The sequence below is a fragment of the Mastigoproctus giganteus genome, chromosome 4 (genome assembly GCF_048544385.1).
Source record: "Mastigoproctus giganteus isolate SK-2022 chromosome 4, ASM4854438v1, whole genome shotgun sequence".
NCBI classification, from domain to species: Eukaryota; Metazoa; Arthropoda; class Arachnida; order Uropygi; family Thelyphonidae; genus Mastigoproctus; species Mastigoproctus giganteus.
The window spans coordinates 88,252,636-88,279,002 of NC_143578.1; the positions used below are offsets into that span (position 1 = coordinate 88,252,636).

Consider the following 26,367-nt stretch of genomic DNA (forward strand, 5'->3'; position numbering starts at 1 on the left):
AAAACATTTGGTGACCGCCACATGCTGTCTGAAGCGGTGTCTTCCCCATTGTATGTATATCCTATTTTGGTTACTAATTACTGGCCATGCTGATGAGGCAAGCTCTACAATCCAGTTTATGGAATTTCCACTTGTAGTTTTCCTCTTATATTTTGGAAAGACTAGCATTTCTGCTTCATGGTCTGGGATATGATTGTGTAAATTCCTGTGGAAGAGCTCTTCCTCAAGTTTGTCTGGTGTGAATTCTTTGTCATCATCATAAATGATGATCAAGAGTCCTTCCTCACTTTCTTAGTGTCTCAGCTACCAGTTCTAGTGATTTGATTCTTGTATTATTCAGTATGTAGGCTGAGTCTCCCTTGGTTTCTGTTTCAGTTATTACACCGGTATTTCTAGTTTTCCGAATCGATTTGATTTTGTTTTAAGGTCTCCACTCAAGTTGGTTATAAGTGTGGTCTTAATTTCTTCACTCATCTTTGGAGCATCCTCTGTGGCAGGCTTCAGGACTGCAAGGTTTTGGAAGCAGCCTTTGTCTTCTGCAGCGGTTGTTTTGAGGCGGATGTAAAGTTTTGTGCCAGATTCCTCAGCATGTCGGTGTAGGTAGGTAGGGGGTACGCTGTAGCATTTGGTTTCCCCTACTATTAAGATATGCCTCTAATCTTGCTGCATTTTTCTCTGTCTCAAGGTGTACATTCAATAAGACTGTCTCCAGTTTAGTCCAAAGGCCTACTATCTCTCCACACAGTGCAGTCGTTATTTGGATGCTGGATTCTTTCATTATGTTTTCTAGTTGGATCCGAAGGGTCATGATCTGTTCAAGCATGCACAGTCCAGGAGGTTGGGTCAGTATTTTATTTATTTATTTCATAATTTGTCTCTACTTGAAGCCCTGGGTTTCCTAGGGCATCTTTTGATTCGCTTTGCATCCGTATTTCTCTTTCCAACTTGGTACCCTCTCATTGGTCAGTAACAGCTCCAGCATGGCTTCGTCTATCCAGCTGGCTGAAATAGTAGTAGTAGTAGTAGTAGTAGTAGTAGTAGTGGCACATGATGCAAGAAAGCAAGTGTAGGAGCTTATGCAGCATCAGCCAAAAAAAAAAAATAAAAAATCACACCATTCCCTCCAAATGCCTGTCCAGTTCCTCCTTAAATTTATTTAACCTATCAACTTCCACAACGACAGATGGAAGTTTGTTCCACAAATTAACCACCCGCTGGCTAAAGGCAAATTTCCGCACATCTATTCTACATCTGTCCTTTCTTAATTTGAACTTATGTCCCCGTAGGTTGGTAATCTGAACAAGTGGAAGGATCCCATCAGAATTCAGCATGCTCAACCCATTCAAGGCCTTATAGACCTCAATCAGATCACCGCGCAGGTGCCTAGTCTCCAGCCACTGCAATTTGCAGAACTTAAGCCTCTCTTGGTATGAGAATCCCTTCATTCTCCTCACCAATCGTGTTGCTCTTCTCTGTACACGCTCAAGCAAATCTACATCCTTCCTAAAATGAGGCCTCCAGACCTGTACGCAGTACTCAAGGCGTGGCCTGACCATTGCCTTATACAGAGGGACAAGCACCTCCTTTTCCCTGCTAGCAAAATTCCTATATATCATTGACAAAACCCCATGACCCGCCCTAGCAGCCTGTCTGCACTGCTCAGAAAACTTCATATCTGACTGCACAATTACTCCCAGGTCTTTTTCATTTTCTACCACCTTAAGTGTAGTACCACACAGTTGGTACGTTTCTCTGGGGTTACTTCTACCCATATGCAGTACTTTGCATTTGTCAAGGTTGAACTTCAGTTGCCACTTCTTAGCCCATCTGCCCAAATTATCTAGATCCTGTTGCAGTAGCACACTGCCATTACTGTCATTAACAACCCTGCCAACCTTTGTGTCATCTGCAAACTTCGACATTAAGCCTGATATACCTTCATCAATATCATTGATAAATACACAAAACAACAGTGGACCCAACACCGAACCCTGTGGGACTCCACTAATAACATTAGTCCACGAAGAGCAACACCCATTGATTACCACCCTCTGTCTTCTCCCACTTAACCATCCTTTTATCCATCCTTTTACCCTTAATACCATTCTGCTCCAATTTGTACAGTAGTCTTCCATGCCAACAGTGTCAAAAGCTTTCCTGAAATCCAAGTATATATCAAAATTATTTTTTGCATTCAGTTCCTTTGTGACCACATCATAATAACCAATCAAATTTGTCACACAAGACTTTCCCTTAACAAACCCATGCTGTGTTTGAATTATTGCTGCAGTCTTGTCTAGATGATCCTGCAATGCATCTTTAACCAGCGACTCCATTATTTTACCCGGAACAGAAGTTAAACTAACTGGTCTGTAATTACTCGAGTCACCCTTCGATCCACCTTTGTGAATTGGGGACACATTTGCACATCTCCAGTCCGTGGGAACCTCCCCTGAGTCCAAGGATGCTCTCATAATTATGGCTAAGGGTTTGCTTAGTTGCTTTGCCGCCTCCTTTAAAATAACTGGATATATCCCATCCACCCCAGGTGCCTTTCTTGTGTTTAACTTCAACAATTTCTCCTCCACTTTGCTCTCAGTTATTACAAAATCATTAAGCACACTGCTACAATTTGATAACCTTCTTCCATTTTCAAATTGTAATAATTCCTCACGTGTGAATGTAGATGCAAAATACTCATTCAGTTTGTTTGCTATCTGAGCAGGATCATCAACAGTCGAACCATCGATGTCAAGTGGACCAATCATATTCATCCCCTTCATTTTAGAGTTTATATAAGTAAAGAAATCCTTGCTGTTTTTCTTATCATCTTTTGCCAAAGATTTCTCGTAATCCGCCTTCGCCTGCCGAACCTCTGTGACCTGATTACAGACTAGCTTATATCTGCCACAGGCTTCTGCGTCACCTGATAATTTATATGCATCCCATGCATTTTTCTTCTCTGTCACGAGTCTCATTAGTTCATTTGATAACCATTTAGGCCTAAACCTTGAACGATATTTCTTAATCGGTATATAAAGTCTAGTAGCTTCCACGATTAATTCTTTGAATGCTTCCCACTTAGAATTTACTGTTTGTAACATCGTCAGTTGATCCCACTGTACAGAATTTAAAAACTGTCTGAGACCACTGTACTCCCCTTTACGGAAGCAAAAACCCTTTCCTTTACCCCTGACGGTAGTTACCTCTTTGAGTAAATCCCACTTCAGCACACTGTGATCACTGCCACCTAGTGGTTCCTTTATCTGCAAATTCTTAATACACGAATGATCACTGCTGATAACCAGATCAAGAGTGTTACTTTCTCTGGTTGCCTCTCGAACATGCTGCTGCAGAAAACAATCATCCAATAAATCCACAAAAGTCTGACTAGTGTGTGAGTGACCAACCCACAAGTTCCAGTCAATATCTGGGAAGTTAAAATCCCCCATTATAAGACATTCTGATTTACTGGCCCACTCTATTTCTCTGTACAACTGTTCATTGTACTCATTCAAGTCATTAGGCCTATAACACACTCCTACTCTTATTTTTCCTTTCGCAGTGCTTATCTCACACCAAACTGACTCAACAGAGCACTGTTCATCTATATTAACTGGGTGCACTTCCTTTGATTTTATGTTTTTCTTAATTAACAGCATAACACCCCCTCCCTTTCTGTCCTGTCTATCCTTTCTGTACACATTGTACTCCCCAAATTCCAGTTCTGCATTCCTTATATCTTTGTAACACCACGTCTCTGCTATCCCAACAATATCCGCCTTTGATGTCTTGACCGACACTTCAAATTCATCAAATTTATTTACTATACTTCTAGCATTGGTATACATGCAAGCATACATGCTCCTATGCCTATTCCTTGTTACCCTAACACATCCCATATACCCAACTAATCCATGATGACTGCCATCCGTCCCTGAAACCCCCAACACCCCTCGCTCCAGGTCGCTTCTTATTCTAATAGAAGTTGTGCAAGAATCACCTTCACCTCTGCCTGCGGTTACTGTAAAACTATTAGTCTTTGTATCCCCCCAAACTAGCAGTTTTCCGACCCACCTAACATTGCCTCGATAGCATCAGCAAATATTCTTGCACCCTTTCTATTTAAGTGTATCCCATCCCTGTAGAAGCAATCTCTCCTGTTAACAAGTACAGTCCAGGCTGAAAAAAATTCTACCCCTTGAGCCTTGCACAATCTTTCCAGGGCCGAATTGATCGACAAGGCTCTCATCATGTACTCCCTCCTATCGTGTCTGGGCAGAATTGCAGACACTTTCAAATTCAACCCTATTTCACAGCTTTTTTTCAACAGTGACCTGTACTTGTTGAGTAATTCCGCCGGTCTCCTACTCTTAATATCATTAGTGCCAACGTGTACAACTATATCACCTTTTGTGCCCTTGAAAGATGATATCCGCTCTACAACGTCATCAACCTTTGCCCCTGGCAGACATACCCTGGTCCTGTTCCACCTATCCTTTTTACAAAGCATGTTCCCTGTTTCCCTGACAATAGAGTCACCAACAACTACTAGTTCCTGTGGGACCAGCGCATTCTGCCTTAGGGGTTGCCGCTGTGTTGCGTGATGACCAAGTGCAAGCTCTGGCGTTGATGTGGGCAGCTGAGAGCCTGATGGGTCCCTCAATTTAGATCTTTCGAGGGCATCCACCCTGTCCTTCAAACTCTCATATAGGCCCATAACAACGCTGAGTTGTCGCCTGATTTCCTTACACTCCTTACATCGCGCACACACAAAGACATCCCCCATGGCAATATCATGTTCCGTTCCAGAGAGTTCGGCAAACATTTCACAAGTTGCACATTTTTTTAGGCTGTGATGCGTTGGAGAATTGCCCCCCTCAGTTCTCCCCCGAGTCACAGCACTCCTGCCACTTTGTGCCAGTTGCTTTGCTGCTCTAGTCTGGGGCATGGTAGTTTAAATTAATAAAATCAATAAATTAAATGTCAATAGTATTTGAATAGAAACTATTAAATAGAAACAGTGAAGCGTATTACTATATAATTATGCGTTAGAGCTACCTAGCTACCTCAGTTAAAAAATTTGAATTCCCTATCACTATATCCAAAAACAATGGCTACAAAAATGGAACGAAATAACGGTTTTACCTATCGTAAGTAAAATCCACAAAAACTCTGTATCTAAATTAAAAATAAAAAATAACCTGCGTAACTATATGACTACGTATTAAGTACAATATAAAATAACAATCATGTAAATAAAAGGCAAACACTTATCGTTTTTGCAGAGCCTGTAACTGACAGCTGTAACTTTTAAAGAGATTCAGCGCCCTCTCACATGACTGTCACTGAAATACCACCTTCTACTATTCTGCATAGTGTTTTTGCTATTAATTCCCTTTAAACACAACAATATGACACTGAAACAATACTCGTTTCAGTGTCATATCTTAATTTTTAATGACGTAATTTAATTTCCTCAGCCAACTCCATATCACTCTAAACATTTTTCATAAAAAAAAAAAAAAAAGATAAACTGCAGCCATTATTAACCCACTGCAGGATGGAAGCCTCCTCAGCAATTTATGCTGAGGGAAACTATACTTAATTCCTCATCAAAATAATTCTCAGGAGTATTGATCTTAATTTTTTTCCTATTGCTTCTTAAAGCAGGAGACCTACTGCGAGATGAACAAACTGATCCAACTGAACTTTCTTCCCCGCCATAACATTTCCCCCTTTGATGGCATGTTTTGATGGGATATTCAGACAATCTGTATGGTGTCAAAAGGGTAGTATCCTCATCATCCCCATCATTCTCATTGCCCAATTCTGCCAACATGACAGCATTACCTGAGAGAACCTCCCTTTGTTCCCCCACCAATCTTGTTGCCTTTGTTTATACTTGTATGCTTACAACTCTACATCCTTCCTAAAATGAGGCCTCCAGACCTGTACACAGCACTCTAGGTGTGGCCCGACCATTGCCTTGTATAACGGGATAATCACCTCCCTGTCCCTGCTAGCAAAATTCCTATATATACTATATTGACAAGATTATATACTATATATAGTATATATTCCTATATAAATACTATATTGACAAGACTGCATGACATGTCCTGGCAGCCCATCTGCACTGTTCAGTGAACTGCATATTCAACTGCACAATTACCCCCAGGTCTTTTTCACTGTCCACTTCCCTGAGTGCACTGTGCAGTACCACACAATTGGTACATTTCTCTTCAGTTATTGCAACCCATATGCAGTATTTGCATTTGTCAATGTAAAACTTCAGTTGCCCCTTCTCAGCCCATTTGCCCAACTTACCTAGATCCAGTTGGAGCAGCATACTGTCTTTACTGTCATTAACAACCTGCCAACCTTTGCAAACTTGGACATTAAACCTGAAATACCTTCATCAACGTCATTGATAAATAAACAAAGCAACAATGGACCCAACACTGAACTCTGGGGAACTCCACTAATAACATTTGTCCCCGAAGAGCAGTGTCCATTGATTACCACTCTCTGTCTTTAGCATTAGTAGAGGCATAAGTTGCAAGAAACAAGCTTATGTAGCATCAGCCAAAAAAAAAAACATGCTCCCATTTCACCCCTCCGTTCGTTCCAAGTACCTGTCCAGCTCAGCCTTAAATTTATTTAGGCTATCAACTTCCACAACAAAGGATGGAAGTCTGTTCCACCAACCAACCACCCGCTGGCTAAAGGCAAACTTCCGCACATCTATCCTCATCTGTCTTTTCTCAATTTGAATTTCTGCCCTCTCAAATGTTTATTCTGAGCAAGAGGAAGGATTCCATCAGGATTGAGCATGCTCAACCCATTCAAGGCTTTATACACCTCAATCAGATCACCTCGCAGGTGTCTTCTCCAACTCAACCATCCCTTTATCCCTTGTAGCAACTTACTCTTAATGCCATATCTTTCCCATTTGTACAGCAGTCTTCCATGTGCAACAGTATTAAAAGCTTTCCTGAAATCCAAGTATATGATATCAAAATTATTTTTGTCATTCAGTTTCTATGTGACCACGTCATAGTATCCAATCAGATTGGTCAGACAAGACCTCCCTTTAACAAACGCATGCTGTGTCTTAACTGTTACTGCAGTCTTGTCTAGATGATCCTGCAATGCTTATTTAACCATTAATAATTCCATTCCATTATGATTTTTTTTCCCGGAACACAAGTTAAACTAACAGGTCTATAGTTATTTGTGTCACCTTTTGAACTCCGTTTGTGAATTGGTGATACATTTGCACACCTCTAGTCCATGGGGGGGGGTCCTCCCTTGAGTCCAAAGAAGCTCTCATAATTATGGCTAAGGGTTTGCTTACTTCCTTTGCTGCCTCCTTTAATATAACTGGATAGATCCCATCCACCCCAGGTGCCTTTTTTATGTTTAACTTCAACAATTTTTCCTCCAATTTGCTCTCAGTTATTACAAAATCACTTATCTCCGTGTTAGCATTTGATAAACTTCTGGCACTCCCCTCATTGAATAACTCCTCATGTGCGAATGTAGATACAAAATACTCATTCAGTTTATCAGATACCTGAGCATGATCATCAGTAGTCAACCGATCTCTATTAAGTGGTCCTATCTGATTCATCCCTTTCATTTTAGAGTGCACATAAGTAAAGAAACTCTTTGCTTTTTTTCTTTGCATCCTTTGCCAAGGATTTCTCATAATCTGCCTTTGCCAGCCTAACCTCCTTTGTGGCTTGATTACAGACTAGTTTATATCTGCCTTAGGCTTCTGTGTCACCTGATACTTTATATGCATCCCATACATTTTTTTTCTCTGTCACATGTCTAATTAGTTCATCTCACATCCTTTTAAGTCTAAATCTTGAACAGTTTCTTAGTTGGAATGAAAAGCCTAGTAGCCTTCAAAATTAAGTCCCTGAAGGCTTCCAATTTAGAATTCAATATTGGTAACATCATCAGTTGATCCCACTGTACAGAATTTAAAAACTATCTGAGATCCCTGTAGTCGCCTTTACGAAAGCAATAGCCCTCCCCTTTAGCCTTGATGGTAGTTCCATCTTTAAGTAATTCACACATCAGTACATTGTGATCACTGTCACCCAGTGGTTCCTTTATCTGCAAAATCTTAATGCATAAATAATCACTGCTGATAATAAGATCAAGATCAAGGACCAGGGTATGTCTGCCAGGGGCAAAGGTTGATGACGTTGTAGAGCGGATATCATCTTTTAAGGGCACAAAAGGAGATATAGTTGTACACGTTGGCACTAATTCTATTAAGAGTAGGAGACTGGCAGAATTACTTAACAAGTACAGGTCAGTGTTGAAAAAAGCCGTGAATTAGAGTTGAATTTGAAAGTGTCGGCAATTCTGCCCAGACACAATAGGAGGGAGTATATGATCAGAGGCTTGTTGATCAATTCGGCCCTGGAAAGACTGTGCAAGGCTCAAGGGGTAGAATTTTTTTCAGCCTGGTCTGTACTTGTTAACAGAAGGGACTGCTTCTATAGGGATGGGATACACTTAAATAGAAAGGGTGTAAGAATATTTGCTGATGCTATCGAGGCAGTGTTAGGTGGGTCGGAAAACTGCTAGCTTGGGGGGATACAAGGACTAATAGATTAACAGTAGCCACTGGCAGAGGTGAAAGTGATTCTTGCACTGTTTCTATTGGAATGAGCAGAAGCTGTAGAACAAGATTCAAGATATTTCAGAGACTGCTGGGAGTCATTGCAGTACAAGTAAACACATGGGTTATGTTAGGGTAGCTAAGAAAAAGAACAGGTGCATGTATACTTGCTTTTATACTTTATTTACCAAACTCCAATGCTAGGAGTTTGGTAAATAAATTTGATATATTTGAGGTATTGCTCAAAGCATCAAAGGCAGATATTGTTGAGATATCAGAGACGTGGTGTCAAACAGATATAAGGAATGCAGAACTGGAATTTGGGGAGTACACTGTCTACAGAAAGGATAGACAGGATAGAAAGGGAGGAGGAGTTATGCTGTTAGTCAAGAAACACATAAAATCCAAGGAAGTGAAGCCAGTCGACATCGCTAGACAGTGCAGTGTCGAGTCAGTTTGGTGTGACATAAGCATTGGGAGATCAAAATTGAGAGTAGGAGTGTGCTATAGGCCTAATGACTCTGATGAGTATAATAACAAACTGTACAGGGAAATAGAGTGGGCCAGTAAATCAGAGAGTCTTATAATGGGGGATTTTAATTTCCCAGATATTGACTGGAATTTGTGGGTTGGTCAGTCACACACTAGCAAAGCTTTTGTGGATTTATTGGATGATTGTTTTCTTCATCAGCATGTTAGGGAGGCAACTAGAGGGAGTAATACTCTTGATTTGATTATCAGTAGTGATTCTTCTTGCATTAAGAATCTGCAGATAGAGGAACCACTAGGTGGCAGTGATCACAGTGTGCTGAAGTGGGATTTACTCAAAGAGGTAACTACCATCAGAGGTAAAGGGCAGGGTTATTGCTTTCGTAAAGCCGACTATGATGGTCTGAGACAGTATTTAAATTCTATACAGTGGGACCAACTGATGATGTTACCAACAGCAAATTCAAAATGGGAAGCATTCAAAGAACTTACCTTGGAAACTACTAGGCTTTACATACCAACTCAGAAATATTGTTCAAGGTTTAGACCTAAATGGATGTCAGATGAACTAATGAGACCTATGGCAGAGAAGAAAAATGCATGGAATACATATAAATTAACCCGTGACACAGAAGCCTATGATAGATATAAGTTGATCTGTAACCAAGTTACAAAGGAGGTTAGGCAGGCGAAGGCAGGTGATGAGAAATCTTTAACAAGGGATGCAAAGAAAAACAGCAAAGAGTTCTTTACTTATGTAAACTCTAGAAGGAAGGGGATGAATCAGATTGGTCCACCTAATATTGATGATTCAACTGTTGATGATTCTGCTCAGGTATCTAACAACTAAATGAATATTTTGCATCAACATTCACACATGAGGAGTTATTCAGCAAAGGGAATGCCAGAGGTGTATTAGTAAGAGTTAGTAAGCCAGAGTAAGCTAGATAATCTTGTAATAACTGAGAGTAAAGTGGAGGAGAAATTGTTGAAGATAAACACAAGAAAGGCACTTGGGGTGGATGGGATCTATCCAGTTGTATTAAAGGAGGCAACAAAGGAAGTAAGCAAACCCTTAGCCATAATTATGAGAGCTTCCTTTCAGGGAAGGTACCCATAGACGGGAGATGTGCAAATGTGATCCCAATTCACAAAGGAGGATCAAAGGCTGACACAAGTAATTACAGACCTGAGTTTAACTTCTGTTCCGGGAAAATTTATGGAGGCCCTGGTTAAAGGAGCACTGCAGGATCATCTACACAATACTTCAGTTATAGTTTGGACAGAGCATGGTTTTGTTAAGGGGAAGTCTTACCTGACCAATTTGATTGGATACTATGATGCAGTCACAAAAGAACTGGATGCAGGGAACAACTTTGATATTATATACTTGGATCTTAGAAGGGCTTTTGGTACTGTTTCACATGGAAGACTGCTGCACAAATTGGAGCAGTGTGGCATTGGAGGCAAATTGCTTCTATGGATAAAGGGGTGGTTGAGGGGAAGAAGACAGTGAGTGGTAATCAATGAACACTTCTCATCATGGACTAATGTTATTAGTGGAGTCCCTCAGGGTTCAGTGTTGGGTCCATTATTGTTTTCTGTATTTATAAATAATATTGATGATGGTATATCAAGCTTAATGGCCAAGTTTGCAGATGATACGAAAGTTGGCAGGGTTGTTAAGGACACTACTGACGCTATGCTGCTGCAACAGGATCCGGAAAGGTTGAGCAGGTGGGCTGAGAGGTGGCAAATGAAGTTTAACATTGACAAATGTAAAGTACTACATATGGGAAACAGCAACCCCAGTGCAACATATCAACTCTGTGGTACTACACTCACAGTGGTAGAGAATGAAAAGGAACTGGGGGTAATTGGTCAGGCAGATATGAATTTCTCTGAGCAGACGGGCTGCAAGAGTAGCTCATTGTTTCTTATCAATGATATACAGGAATTTTTCTAGCAGGGATGAGGAGATAATTATTCCCTTGTATAAGGCAATGGTCAGGCCACATCTTGAGTACTGTATACAGGTCTGGAGACCTCATTTCAAGAAGGATGTAGAGCTGCTGGAAAGAGTAAAGAGAAGGGCAACAAGGTTAGTGAAGGGAACAAAGGGTTGCTCTTATGAAGAAAGGCTTAAGTTTTGCAAATTACAGTGTCTGGAGACTAGGCACCGGCAATGTGATCTGATGGAGGTGTATAAAGCCTTGAATGGTTTGACCATGCTCAATGCTGATGGGATTCTGCCTCTTGCTCAGAATAATCACCTGAGAGGGCATAAATTCAAATTGAGGAAAGACAGATGTAGGATAGATGTGCAGAGATTTGCCTTTAGCCAGCGGGTAGTTCTTTTGTGGAACAGACTTCCATCCTTTGTTGTGGAAGTTGATAGCCTAAATAAATTTAAGGCTCATGATCCAAGTAATCCAATTAATCCAGAAAAGTCTTGCTAGTGTGCAAGTGACCAACTCACAAGTTCCAGTCGATAGGTGGAAAGTTAAAATCCCCCATTATAAGACATTCTGATTTACTAGCCCACCCTATTTCTCTGCACAATTGCTCATTATACTCATCATATTCATTAGGCCTATAACACACATCTATTCTCATTTTTCTTTTCCCAGTGCTTATGTCACACCAAACAGACTGAACACTGCATTGTCCACCAACATCAACTGAATGCACTTTCTTAGGTTTTATATGCTTCTTAACTAACAGCATAACTTTTCCTCTCTTCCTGTCCTGTCTATCCTTTCTGTACACATTGTACTCTCCAAATTGCAATTCGGCACTGCTTATATTTGTGTGACACCACGTCTCTGATATTCCAACAATATCTGCCTTTGATGTCTTGACTAGCACTTCAAGCTCATTAAATTTATTAACTATACTCCTAGTATTGGTATGTATGCAAGTATACATGCACCTGTTTCTACTCTTAGTTACCCTAACACAGCCCATGTATTTATTTGTTCCACTATGACTTCCAGCCTTCCTGGAAATCCCCATTGCTCTGCTTTCCAGGCTGCTGCTCAATTGAATTTCAATCGAAGCAGTGCAAGAATCACTTTCACCTCTGCCACTGGCTACTGTTAATCTATTAGTTTTTGTATCCACCCCCCCCCAAGCTAGCAGTTTTCCAACTTACCTAACTCTGCCTCGATAGCATCAGCAAATATTCTTGCACCCTTTCTTTTTAAGTGTATCTCATCCCTGTAGAAGGAGTCTCTCCTGTTAACAAGCACAGACAGGTTGAGAAAAATCCTACCCCTTGAGCCTTGCACAATCTTTCCAGGGCCGAATTGATCAACGAGGCTCTCATCATATACTCCCTCCTACCCTGTCTGGGCAGAATTGCAGACACTTTCACATTCAACCCTAACCCACAATGTTTTTTCAACATTTACCTATACTTGTTGATTAAATCTGCAGATCTCTTTCTCTTAATGTTATTAGTTCCAACATATACAACGCAAGTAACCTTTTGTTCACTTAAAAGCTGATATGATATCTACTGTACAATGTAATCAACTTTTTCCTGTGGCAGACATGCAATATAACCTATATGTTATACTGTTGTAAGCATGTTAGGCATTTTTCACAACTGTGCAAAGTACTGATAAAAAAATCTAAGGATGGTTTGAGAAGGTAAGACATTATATGGCAAAGAACATTTTGAATGAAAAATAAATACTAAAACTTTCTTCAGATATGAAAATGGACAGTTTCTCCAGGTAATATGACTGAATACTTTTGTTGAACTTGATATGTTATTATTGTTGAGAAACAAAAGTAATAGCAAACAAAAGTTTTATGCTTGTATAAGTGTATGGACCTACTGAACTTAACAAACACTGTTATTATATCTTTGGCTAACCATGAGAGGAGCCACCAAACATTGGCATTAAGTGCATATTGTTAAGTTAAATAGGTCCATACACTTATACAAGCATAAAACATGATTAAAAACCATATGACCTGAAATACCAGATGAGCTGGCATGCTCTTTTTTTTTTGTGAGGTACTAAAAATTCTCAAACAACAACATTTGTATTGGGCAGGCTTAATTTCTATGTAGTTATATATATTTCTTGTTTATCTTTAGATATACTAAAATAACAATCTTGTTTCATTGAAAAAAATAAGAACTAAATAGCATCATTATTGCACTAAATATCTTTCTTTCTTTCTTTCTTTCCATTACAGGAGTTAGTAGTCACAAGTGATAGTCACTTAGCTCATTCATTTCTCTATATGATCAGTATTATTATGGCTGATGCTTGTCCTGAAGAGGGTGTCACTGTTGATAAGAAGTTTATCTTGGGTTGGATTGTTGGAGCCTATATTTTTTCAGCCATATGGTCATTTGGTGGTACTTGTGATGAAAATAGTAGAGAAAAATTTAGTGATTACTTTAGGCAGCTGTTAGAGGGATCAAATGAAGAGTATCCAATCCCTCCTGAATTAGGCAAAGTTGATGTTCCAATCCCAAATGAAGGATTAGTTTATGATTACTCTTTTGAGGTAATAGTTTAACATGTATAAATATTTTTAAGTATATATAGCAGGAGTGGTATATACAGAAATTTTATCTGGTAGTGGGGGTTTTATTTCATTTGGAACATACAAATCCTTTTGTCTGGGGCCTGTATGTTCAAAAAAAAAAGAAAGAAAGAGGGTGTCACTGTTGATAAGCTTCACCTGAGAGAGATAGAGAGAGTGATAGAAGGAAGATAGAAGATAAGTAAAAAAATATGAAATAAATAATTACAAAATTAGCAAAATCAGGATGTTGCCACACTTACAAAATTAGCCTCTCATTAGATTTCAGTGGCCAATATTGCAACCCCTAAATCACTTAGATCTCAGTTTTTTGTCAAAAACAATTGCTATATTTAAGTGACTTAGGGGGTTGTTTTTGACAAAAAGCTGAGATTCAACCATCATGGTGGCAAACTTGTCATTCGTTGGGTAATCTTTAAGTGGAAAGTGAAAACAATATCTATGTTACATCACAGCTAAGATCTCAACAGCAAAATATTGAAAGACCATTGTGTACTCTCCACTACTCTGTTCAGTTGAGTACTGGCTCCCCAAATAGGCAACCCACAAACTCAGGATACTTCCCCAATTTCACACCACTGCAGTGGCCTTGGGGAACCCAAGGCTGCCCTCTCTCATTAGTGAAAGGTGACTTGTAATTATAATAAAGATGTTAATTGAACTCGTCATTCTGGGATCTTAGTGCCTGGAGTTTTCCACCTGCTCAATTTAGAGCAATCCCCCCCCCCCAGAAATGTGCTCTCTGCCATCCTGCCTCCACCTATCAGGTTGCTTTGTATCCTACCAGATTGTATAGAATTAATTGATGCTGACCTTCTACCCTCTTAAATAGTCAGCATCAATATTTTGGATTCATTCACTCGAATGAGTACAGAATACTGATTTAGAACCATTTAAAAACAAAGGAAAGCATAAACAATAGAATGTAAATTTTGAAAAAAGAATGCAAAATTTTGAAAATAAAGTATATTTTAAAACGATGCTTAATAATAGAATGTAACATTTTTTTAAAATAAAATGTAGTTTAAGAGATTACAGCTATCCCTCATAGAATTTATTAACAAAAACTGTGTTTAATAAAGTTTTTTTGACAAACTTATGTTACATTGTTCAATTGATATTATTGAAGTAAAAACCACTAGTTCATAGTGTGTGAATATGTGTGTAAATAGAAACAGCATCCCCTTAGCATATTATTTTTTTCACTGCAGTTTTCTTCAACTTTCAATTCTCCATTCTTATAAATTGTGTGCATGTATGCATGTGCCCACACACATACAAAATGAAAACACTGTAATAACTTTATCTTACTTATAATCTTACTAACTCGTATAGTGAATAAATGTTTGTTTTCTTTAATTTGTTTAAATACCTGGTAAATTTAATTTCTGTAATTTTTTTAAATTTGATTTCATTAATTTTGTAAAATTAATTTCTGCACGTTGTTTTAAATTTAATTCTATTCTTACCCTTTCTAATGCTACTTCAGTAATTTTTAACTTCAGTAATAGATAAAGTTGTGCTAACAGTTTAATTGCTGTAATATTTTGTTAATTTAAATTCTGTAATATTTTGTTAAATTCTGTAATATTTAGTGAATTTAAACTCTCTAATATTTTGTTAATTTCAGTTTTGTAATAATTTCTAAGTTCAAATCTTGCCTAAATAATAGTGGCTGTGAGATCTACTTTCATTACTTTGTCCAAGGATATCATGACTCAGACAGAAATGGCCACAGGTATTTCCAGTATAGATCATGAGTTCATAGATTTTATAGCTGTGGCATGCATTCTAAGATTAGTCTAATAGACAAGCAAAGCTCAACTGATGATTCTTTTCTTTGTTCCCAATTTAAGAAGTGTACTAACCTCAAATTATCTTGGTGTGTTATCAAATGAATTTGAATCACTGAAGAAATGAGTTCTTGCCCTAGAGACAAGTAAATCTGGGAACTTGTAAGGGAAGCAAGTATCTAGCGACCTAGTAGGTGTTACCCCCCCCCCTACATGCTCCGAATCATACCCAAGAACAGAAGTGAAGTGCATACTGCCTATGGTTCAAGAAGATTTAGTTTTATTGGAAGACTGTATTGTTAAGGGAACAGGTAGATTTTTTTTTTTTTTTTGTAATAAGGATAGGTGGACTAGAACCAGAGTATATTTGCCAGGAGCAATAACTGATGATGTTACTAACAGTTTATTATATTTTAAGGTGGGTAAAGAGAGAAAATCATTATTTATGTGGGGGATTAATGATATTAAATGAATGAGCCATTAAATCGTTAAGTAGATATATAGGACCATGCTTAAAAACATGTTGTGAGGCGACTTAAGTCGCCTCAGAGTTAAGTCAAAAATTTACTGTACATATTAAAACTCATTCAATAGCCTAGGTATGCATACATACGTGCTGCTGTGCCAACTCTATTGTCTCACATGAACATGTGGCAATAGCTACCCTCAGGCAGTCAGCAGGAACATGCAACAGTGTTCAATATTCTTAATTCCATCCTGACGAGACATTGTGATAGCTTTTCAAATTTTTCATTTCACAATTTATTTTTTACACCTTTAAATACCATCAAAAATATATTTGCATCTTAGCTAGAAATCACTGCCAACAACATGCGTTCTGCTTGGCAGCATGTTTTGCCCCATTTGGGAAATGATTTCACTGGTTTTTGGGATTCAAAACTTTGGACACTGCCAATGAACATGACTGCATTGACTTACATGCAAATGACTTAGATGATGCAGCTCTTCTTGAAATTGACGAGAAAAATGCATATGAAGAGGAGTAAAACAATTCTGAAGTGGCACCAAAAGAATTTTCAAAAGAAGAATCGGAGAAAGTTTTTCGGGGGGGGGGGGGTGCTGACATGGCCTGCAAAGTGATTATAAATGTAGATCCGAATTTTAAACGTAGCATCAAGATACGGCAAATTTTACAAGATGGGATTCAATGCTAAAAAGACTTGTACTCCGAGAAAAAGAAGAGTTGACTTCACCAGACTTCATTATTGAAATACCTAAATAAACAATAAAGCTTTTTTCTCATCTCTCATGATGTTACCTTTTCTATTAATAAAATTTTTGCGATATTTTTTATTTCAAATCCTTTTAATTGGCTATCAAGTGCAAATTGTTTATAGATTTATTATAATTTGTTTATAGACTGTTTCTCTGGTATGCATTCAATTAAAACCCATTATAATTAAACCTTAGCCAGCCTGGTTTCACATAACACGGAACAGTTTTGTTACCAATTATCAGTGCTATGTGGGATATTGCTGTATACATGTCGCCATCCAAGCAGGATGCCAACATGTATACTGCTGTTTTAATCAAGTAAAGAAGCGTTTGAGAAATAATGCTCTAGGAACCCAAGAACCTAAGACCAAGCTATGTCCCAAGCTAAGAAAGCTTTTTTCTCATCTCTCATGATGTTACCTTTTCATTAATAAAATTTTTGGGATATTTTTTATTTGCAATCTTTTTAATTGGCTGTCAAGCACAAATTGTTTATAGATTTTATTATAATTTGTTTGTAGACTGTTTCTCTGGTATGCATTCATTTAAAACACTGATACCACACTGAACCTGAACCACACTGATTAAAATCAATTCGATATACACAAAGAAGTACAGCAGCCGTCTATATCAAGGGATCCACCATTTTGTCCAAATATTTATCCTTCTGAACATGAAAGTGAACTTAATGACTTCATCGGGGATCTAGAACTGCCGAAGAATAAGGCAGAGCTTTTGGCCTCGAGGCTACAACTTTTCTAGTGGAATCTTCTAGATCAGGAGTAGCCTATTTAATTTGTGATGCGATATACTTTATTTCCTTCAAAATGTGCTCACAATACCGGTCAAAATCTTAATACAGGTATTTTAGAATTTTTTAATTTATGAAAACGGGGATACCGGTATTCCAAAAAACATTTTTTGCAATAAATTTTGATGATAATTAGGGGCAATAAAGTAAGGGAAAAAAAAAATAATTATTTGAATTCACATTTTAAATCAAACTTTTATAAAAATGATAAATATTCTAGCAAAAATTATTAAAAATATAGTTATTCTAATAACAAAAAAATATATACTGCAAAGTTTAGTTATGTTTACGCATCCATACTACCTGTCTGAATAAAGTGACCCCTAAAGAAACATAAGCATATAGTGTTATCGTTTAAACTAGATCTAATTTTGGTACATATTTAATTAGTGGCAGAAAACATCCTTTTGGATTCTCTACTGGTTGGTGCTTTGTACTGAGATAGCTGTAAACGAGTTGCAGTTTAACTCTCCCCTTTTTCCCTCATCTTCAAAAAATCTTATTTCCTATTTCCTATTTATTAAAAATAAAAATATTTCCTTTTTGACTTTTTATGTCACTATATCTGTATTAACGAAAGAAAGGGACTGACGGTTAAGCTTGGTGAAGAAACCAAATCTAAGTTGTGGGGGGGGTTATTAATTTTTTTTCCCTATACCTTAGTATTGCCATCAGTGGCCATTGTTATGATTTTCATACAGCATCTCCCCTCAAGTCCCACAAACTTTTTGACTGCGTTAAAAATGAGAATTTCCAGGAGCTGAGGGATATTTCCCCCCCCCCCCCCACACACACAAATAGATATATATTACCGTATTTCCCCATGTATAAGACGCTCCGTGTATAAGACACACCTTAATTTTGGGACCCGAAATTTGGAACAAAATGTATTACATAAAGTTATTGAACTCAAGTTTTATTCATCATACAACTCATCACTGTCAAAACTCCCATCCATTAGCTTGTCCTCATCTGTGTCTAATGATGAATCACTGTCTTCATATATTGCCCCATCCTCAGTTCCATCTATGGCATTTGAAATGCCACACTTCTTAAATGACTTGACAATGATCTCAATCTTGATATTATCCCAGGATCTTTTCACCAGGTACAAATTTCTCCTGTAGTTGGTTTCTTCACTCTTCTTGCTGGTGTCAAATTGTCCCCAGAAGACTTCATCCATTGGTTCCATTCGTCTCTCATGGCAGCTTTGAAGGGTTTGTTAATGCTGACATCAAGTGGTTGGAGCTGGGATGTCACGCCTCCAGGTATGACGACAAGTTTTGTTTTTTGCTCTGCAGCAATCTTCTTTGTATTTTTTATGTGTGCCCTGAACTGATCAAGCACCAGTAGGGCAGGTTTGCGTAAGAGCCCACCTGGTCTCCTGCTCCAAACTTTCTCAAACCAGATCTTCATCCCATCCTGATCCATCTAACCCTTGTCATGAACGTGGACAATCACTCCTCAACTTCTTATCAGAAGACTTCATCCATTGGTTCCATTCGTCTCTCATGGCAGCTTTGAAGGGTTTGTTAATGCTAACATCAAGTGGTTGGAGCTGGGATGTCAAGCCTCAAGTAATACCGGTATCCATATGACGGCAAGTTTTGTTTTTTGCTCTGCAGCAATCTTCTTTGTATTTTTTGTTATGTTTGCCCTGAACTGATCAAGCGCCAATAGGGCAGGTTTGCATAAGAGCCCACCTGGTCTCCTCCTCCAAACTTTCTCAAAACAGATCTTCGTCCCATTCAGATCCATCCAACCCTTGTCATGAACATGGACAATCACTCCTCGAGGAGTGATTTTCCACGTTCATTTGGCATTGTTTTGCATTTGAAAATCAGCATAGAAGGCAGCTTGGTTCTGTCGGCACAACAAGCTAGAACAACTGTATAATGGCTCTTTTCAGTCCACTTGTCTTCACAGTTACAGTTTTCATCCCCTTCTTATCAACAATTCTGTTACTTGGGACATCAAATTGAAGGGGGACTTTGTCCATATTTGCAATCTGTCCCAACTCAAACTTATGTGTCTTCCGACATTGAATGACAAAACGATGAAATTCAAGGACCTTCTGCTCATAGCTTTCAGGCATGTTTTGGGCAAGTCTGGTGCATGTACGCATGCTTAGTCCATTCCGTTTCATGAACCTGAAGCATCAATTTTGTCCTCCTTTGAAATCAGTAACTTCTTTTTCATCAGCAATTCTTCTTGCCTCATGCTGAACCATCTTTGTGGACACAGGAATTCCAATTGCCCTTTGCTCCTCAATCCATAACTTCAATTCCCTCTCTAAATCAGGCCATTTTGCTGACTTGCCTCTAATGGCCTTCTTCTGCCATGGCATTTTCAGTAGGATTTCTTCTTCCCGTAGCTAGTCTTGGATTGTTTTCTCAGTTGGAGGAGGACAAACTTGCGTTTAGCAGCACGATTTCCATTCACTTTTGCAAACTGGATCACTTTTAAGTTGAATTCAGCACTGTACAAAAATCTTTCCTGAGCTATTTCTGGGCAGAACGTGGCAAAATCTAACCTAATATACTGGTAACAAGTGCGAAACAATGAGCGCAAAGACAACAAATGCGAAAAAGCGGGAAATGCAAGTAAAAAAAAATCTACAACCACTGTATAAGATGCACCCAGTTTTTATACCCCAAATTTTACGAAAAAAAGGTGCATCTTATACATGGGGAAATACGGTATATATCATATATATATATATTTTATGTGAGCTGTCAGTTACTCAAGAGCAATGACACAAATATAAAACAAAAGTCATTTATCATACAAATCTACTTACAATACATAACTGATTTCATTTATATCTAATCTATTCATTTTTCTCATTTAATCTGTTAATACATGCTATCATTTCCATAAAATTTCTCTCAATTAACAATCTCAACTCTCTCTACAGCTTCAAACACTAAACTAATTCAATCTTAATCACTTCCTCATATTTCTCTTAATCAGCAATATCAGTTATCTTCACAACAGCAATCCATAAGTCTCTAACTTAATGCTAACAATTCCATGTAATCTCTTAATTTAGCATTATCAATTTTCTTTACAACTTCAAACAATAAACCAACTCAAAACTAAACATTTCCTTATTTCTCGTGTTTCTTCAACTTCAACCTTACTCTAAAATAATCTCCCAATTTATCTAAGTACTGTTTCCAGTACAACACAGTTCAGAGGACTTAACTTCCTTCTCTTTCATGGTGGGATTCCTTTGTGCCGGGTTCCTTCCACGGAGTGCAGCGATGTCTCTCTCTCTTTCTCTTCTCAGTTTAACTCTGCATCTCTGCTATATAGCTTATAGCTTTTCCAGTACTGTCTTATTTCGAGAACAGTTCTTTGTTAATACTGAAGGAAATTACCACAGCAGTAGTAGAAGCCAGGGCACTATCTGACTGGCTTGTTATTCAACTTCCGGATAAACTTCTAGCACGGCAACATGCCTGGTGAAACCCTTCACTATATAGCTGGACACTCCCAGAACTTGACCCGAACTGAACCCAGAACTACCACTGGAAGTCTGCAACCCTTCTGAACAACAACCACAAATCCCTCTTTTGGTGTGAGCACCTTATATATTTCCTTCTCATTTATTTATTTATTTATTGAATTGATTGCAAGATACAATTGCCCCTTGTTCTACTTTTTTTATATGGAAGCTTATGTGCAAAGCCTAGAAGGGTTTGCAGGCATTTACATACCTCCCCTATCTAATTTAAACCTGACTCAATTACAGTGTTATTCTTTAAACTTACTCTTCTTCCTTTGGTGAGAAAAACAGAATATTTTTTCCACACAACGAAACACGTTCATCTTTTATCTCAAGATCACCTGTTCACAATACCTGTGAACTTCTCCATACTGACAACCCTTTCCCAAAATGCACTAAGTGTCGCATCCTCAAGTAGCAGTGTAATAGAGGGATTAAACTATTGTTCAGAAGCTTTTAATTTTGACCCTTCCGCACCTTCCATACTATTGTTCACCATATTCCTTAATTGTACTACCGGGCCTACTGCCACTAATGAATATATTTCCGTAATGATGTTTTCGTTATTCCTTAAGTGCTTTACTTCCACACACATACACTCTACTTACTAAGAGAAATATATTTGTAAGAATTTTTTGTCTTACAGTTTCATGACGTTTTTAGGTTTGCATTGCATTTGTACTGCGTATAACAATCCCTCATTTAAAAATTCAGCAAAATATTAATTAATGATTTATTGTTGTTGATTTTTTAACCTTTATGTGAATAAATCATGGATAATTATTTTTTAAATTAGTACCGAAAAACTGGTATTTTTGTATCAATACTGGGATTTGAATAACGAAAAAAAAAAATGACTGGGATCCAGGTATTCAGGATCCCGGAATCTCTGTATTGTAAGCCCTAAGTGTAATATAACAATAAGTAATATAATTAGAGATCACATGTAAAAAATATTAAATAATAATCACAAATAAGGTATTATTGCTCACCAATATTGTAAATAGAACTAAAATCTTTATTTTTCTGGTCTTTGTCAGTTGCAAATACATCATTTAAATCATCATAATTTATCAAGTTTGTTGATTCTGTTTTAATAAATAAAGATAAATTGGACATTTTATTTTGTGTTAAATTATTCCTTAAATAATTCTTAATCCTTTTAATACCAAAACTGAATGTTCTTCGCTTGCTTTTGTTATGGGCATTATTAGAAATAATTTTAAAAATAGTTTCAACATTAAGAAAGTACAGGCACTCCCTGGCATTCTGCAAAAGTATTCTGCATTTTACTGGTGTATTGACAGATTGTGGAGGTCCCATGGACTGGAAATGTGCAAATGTATTCCCAATTCTTAAAGGGGTTTCAAATAATACAAATAATACTAATAATAAATAATTTCAAATAATACAAATACAAATAATAATAGACCTGTTAGTTTAACTTCTGTTGCAGGGGAAAATAATGGAGTCACTGGTTAAAGAAGCATTGCAGGATCATCTAGACAAGACTGCAGTAATAGTTCAGACACAGCATGGATTTGTTAAGGGGAGGTCTTCTCTGACCAGTTTGATTGGATTCTATGATATGGTCACAAAGGATGGATGTAAAAATAATTTTGATATCATACTTGGATTTCAGGAAAGCTTTTGATACAGTTGCATATGGAAGACTGCTGTACAAATTGGAGTGGTATGGTATTAAGGGCAAGTTGCTACACTGGATAAAGGGATGATTGAGTGGGAGATGACAGAGATGGTAATTATATCTTTAAGTAAATCCCACATCAGTACACTGTGATCACTGCCACCCAGAGGGTCTCTTAATTGTAGTTTCTTAATGTATGAAGAATCACTGCTGATAATCAGATCAAGAATGCTGCTTCCTCTTGTTTCTTCTCTAACACATTGCTGTAGAAAACAGTCATGCAATAAATCTACAAAAGTCTTGAGAGTGAATGGCCAACCCACAAGTTCCGATGGGCGCCTCCGTAGCCAGGTGGGAAGGAGCAGCAGTGCGTAGCACACGCTTCTTGATTAGACCGGGGTTCGAGCCCGTCACCACCAAATACGGAGGATGCGGAAAGGTCAGGGAATGACGACCGCATATCCCGGAGCAATATGGCCTTAGTTGCTAATGCTCCTAAAAACCAAACAACAACAACAACAAGTTCCGATCAATATCAGAAAGTTGAAATCCTCTGTTATGAGACATTCTGATGTACTGGTCCTCTTTGTACAGCTGTTTATTATACTCACCACCGCCATCATTAGGACTATAACATACTCCTCTTATTTTTATTTTTCCAGTGCTTATTTCAACTCCAAACTGACTCAACATTGCACTGGCCAACCATGTCAACTGGATGCACTACCTTTGATTTAATATGCAAGATTCATCAGAATTATTTACTGTGCTGTTAGCATTAGTGTACATGGAAGTATACATGCACCTGTTCTTAACCTTAGTTATCCTAACACGGCCCAGGTATTTGCTTATTTCATGATGACCCACAGCAGGGCTTGAAATCCCTGACACCATGCTTTCCAGGCTGCTGCATGTTGCAGTAGAAGCAGCACAAGAATCACCTTTGCCTCCTGCTTTAGTATATTATTTTTCTGTGTATCCCTTCAAGCTATCAGTTTTTTGAGATGTAGCACTTTCTCGATAGCATCAGTGAATTTTTTTTACCCCTTCTATTTAAATGTATCCCATTCTATAAAAGCAGTCTCTCCTGCTAACAAGCACAGACCACACTGAGAAAAATTCAACCCCGTGAGCTTTGGACAGTCTCTCCAAGGGCGAATTGATTGACGAGGTTCTCAGCTTGTATGCTCTCCTGGCAGGATTGAAGACACTATAAAATTTAATCCTAACTCATGACTTTTTCAACTGTTACCCTGTACTTGTTAATTAAATCCTTAGATCTCCTACATTTAATATCATTAGTGTATAACAATATCACTTTTCATGCCCTTAAAAGATAATATCTTCTCTACAATGTCATCTACCTTTGTCCCTGGCTGACATACCCTGGTGCTATTTCACCTATCCTTTTTTTGCAACATATTTCCCAAATCCCTGACAATAGAGTCAGGGATTTGCTACCTCCTTTGGTTGCTACCTCCTTTGGGGCAGAGTTTTCTGCCTTGGGGATTGCTGCTGTGTTGTGTGATGCACAACTGAGAGCTCTCTTGTTGAGTTGGGTAGCTGAGAGCTTGATGGGTTCCCCATTTTAATTACTTTGAGTGCATCCATCCTATTATTCAAACTCTTATAAACACCCACAGAATGCTAGTTTTGAGTGTTGTGTTGAAAATGAACAGATCAGCAATATATCTAAACACGATCTTAGATAAATGTCATTTGACAAATAATAGCCTTCGTAGTAATGTCGGAATAAGTTCACACACACACACACACACACACACACACACACACACACACACACACACACACACACACTGAAATGAAATTATAGCACTCTTGTACAATGTATAGGCTGTTAAAAATATAATTATTAAACATACATAGATCAGTATAACTATTCCATGTATTCAATACAGCTATTAAATTCAGGTACTGAATCAATCCTGTTCATAACTGTGGGTCGTACATTTTTGTTTTTTTCAGCACCTGAAAACAATAAAACATAAAATTCTTAGAAACATTATCCAACTTTGAACAGTATTAGTGACATTAATTTTTGCTTTATGCCTCTCTAAAGCAGTTTGGTAAGGTTTGACTTAAAACAGTTTAACTTAAATTACTTTGGTAAGGTAAAATCTAGAGGAATTGAAGTAAATAGGTTTGTAAAATCATGTTTCCATACTATGAAGATTAGACATGTTGGTGATGCTGCTTATAATTATTAATGAACCATATGGATCATAAGTTATTATATATAATCAGTAGCATTTTAAAGAAATTTTTATTAGGTGTGTAGCAGCCACTGTGCCTATCAATGATAATGAATCTAAAGTCAGTGGGATACTTGTGAAATCTAGCTATTAAATAAAGATATAGTACTTTTGCATTGATTATCTTGTTTTTTTTTTAATATTTTGTGTATAGCAATTGGTTTTTAATATTTACACTGACAAATGATTAGAAGCCTTGTCAACTACAGCTATAATAAAGTTATTCACAAATGAATATTTTTAAAATTAAGTAAAAGAATATTCATATTGCTTCTTAGCTTGGGAAATGACTTTTATAAGACTACAATACATCCAAATTTATAACCCAAATTTGGAAGCCTCATTGAGTGCATATCTGCTTTACTCGATTTGACCCCTTCTCTGTTCTCAACATCGGACTGATTTGTGATGAAGTTTCTCCTTTTTTTTTTTTTTTTTAAATCTTGGTTTTTCTGTATCCTTGTTTTTTTTTTTTTTTTTTACAGAAAACTAATAAAACTGTTAAAATCAGAATTTTTTTAAAATTTTGCAATTTCTTTTAATTTTCATTAACACATCAGTGAGTTGGTCTATATTTCAAAATAAAAACATGGAATAACAGTGTTGTTCTCTGTATTGTGTGATTATTTCATCATACTTATGTGGTGCTAAGCTAATTAACATATTTCAGCCAGATGCCAAAGAAATGCAGTACAGTGGCAGTTTATTTTCATATACACAAGATTTTCTATGTATTGTGAAATCTGAATAAGGTAATATGTTTGCCTTGTGTACTGTAGATGTGGTTTCTCAATTTGAAGCAGGAATTTCAGTGTAATCAGACATTTGCAAAAAATTAGAATAAAGACAGCATACAGTCCACAAAAAAAAATGCAAAAACAGATTTTTGCATCACTATGAAATCATATTTCATAGTGATGCAAATGTTTATTTGCAAACATTATTGCATATAATGACAAAATTATGTTTTATGATATAGTAATTTCAGAGGATGATTATGTCATAGAACATAATCATCCTCTGAGATAGTGATCATCCAGGATTGTTGTTCAGAAATGTTTCCCATTGGTAAAATAGGCGAATAATAAGCCAAAGAATAACAATGATAATAAAAAGGCATTTAATGAAATTGCATGGAAAGGGAAAAATGTGATAGTGATGGCTCTGAAAAATGGGCCAATTTGAATTGCTATGGATGACAGTAATCAAAGTGATTCCAAGATACATCCCATTGTGGTGATCTTTTATGATAAAAAAAAAAAAAATCATCAAATTGAAAGCAGCTTGTTCTCAGTTCCAGCATTGGAAGTTAATTCTACAGGGTATAACACTGGGAATTTTATGAGCAACTGAAAGTATGTGGAATTTCTTTTAAAGACTATTTATGACACTT

The 26,367-nt window shown here is 37.4% G+C and overlaps 1 protein-coding gene across 1 annotated transcript in view; it reads left to right on the forward strand.

Annotated features, from left to right (window-relative positions):
- LOC150086891 (dynein axonemal heavy chain 7-like) overlaps nt 1-26,367 on the forward strand; it is a 1,233,418-nt gene that overhangs the window by 404,289 nt on the left and 802,762 nt on the right. Inside the window, exon 24 of the mRNA XM_090372313.1 lies at nt 13,346-13,663. Coding sequence (XP_090228439.1) covers nt 13,346-13,663 — 318 coding nt within the window. The remainder of the gene's footprint in view (nt 1-13,345; nt 13,664-26,367) is intronic.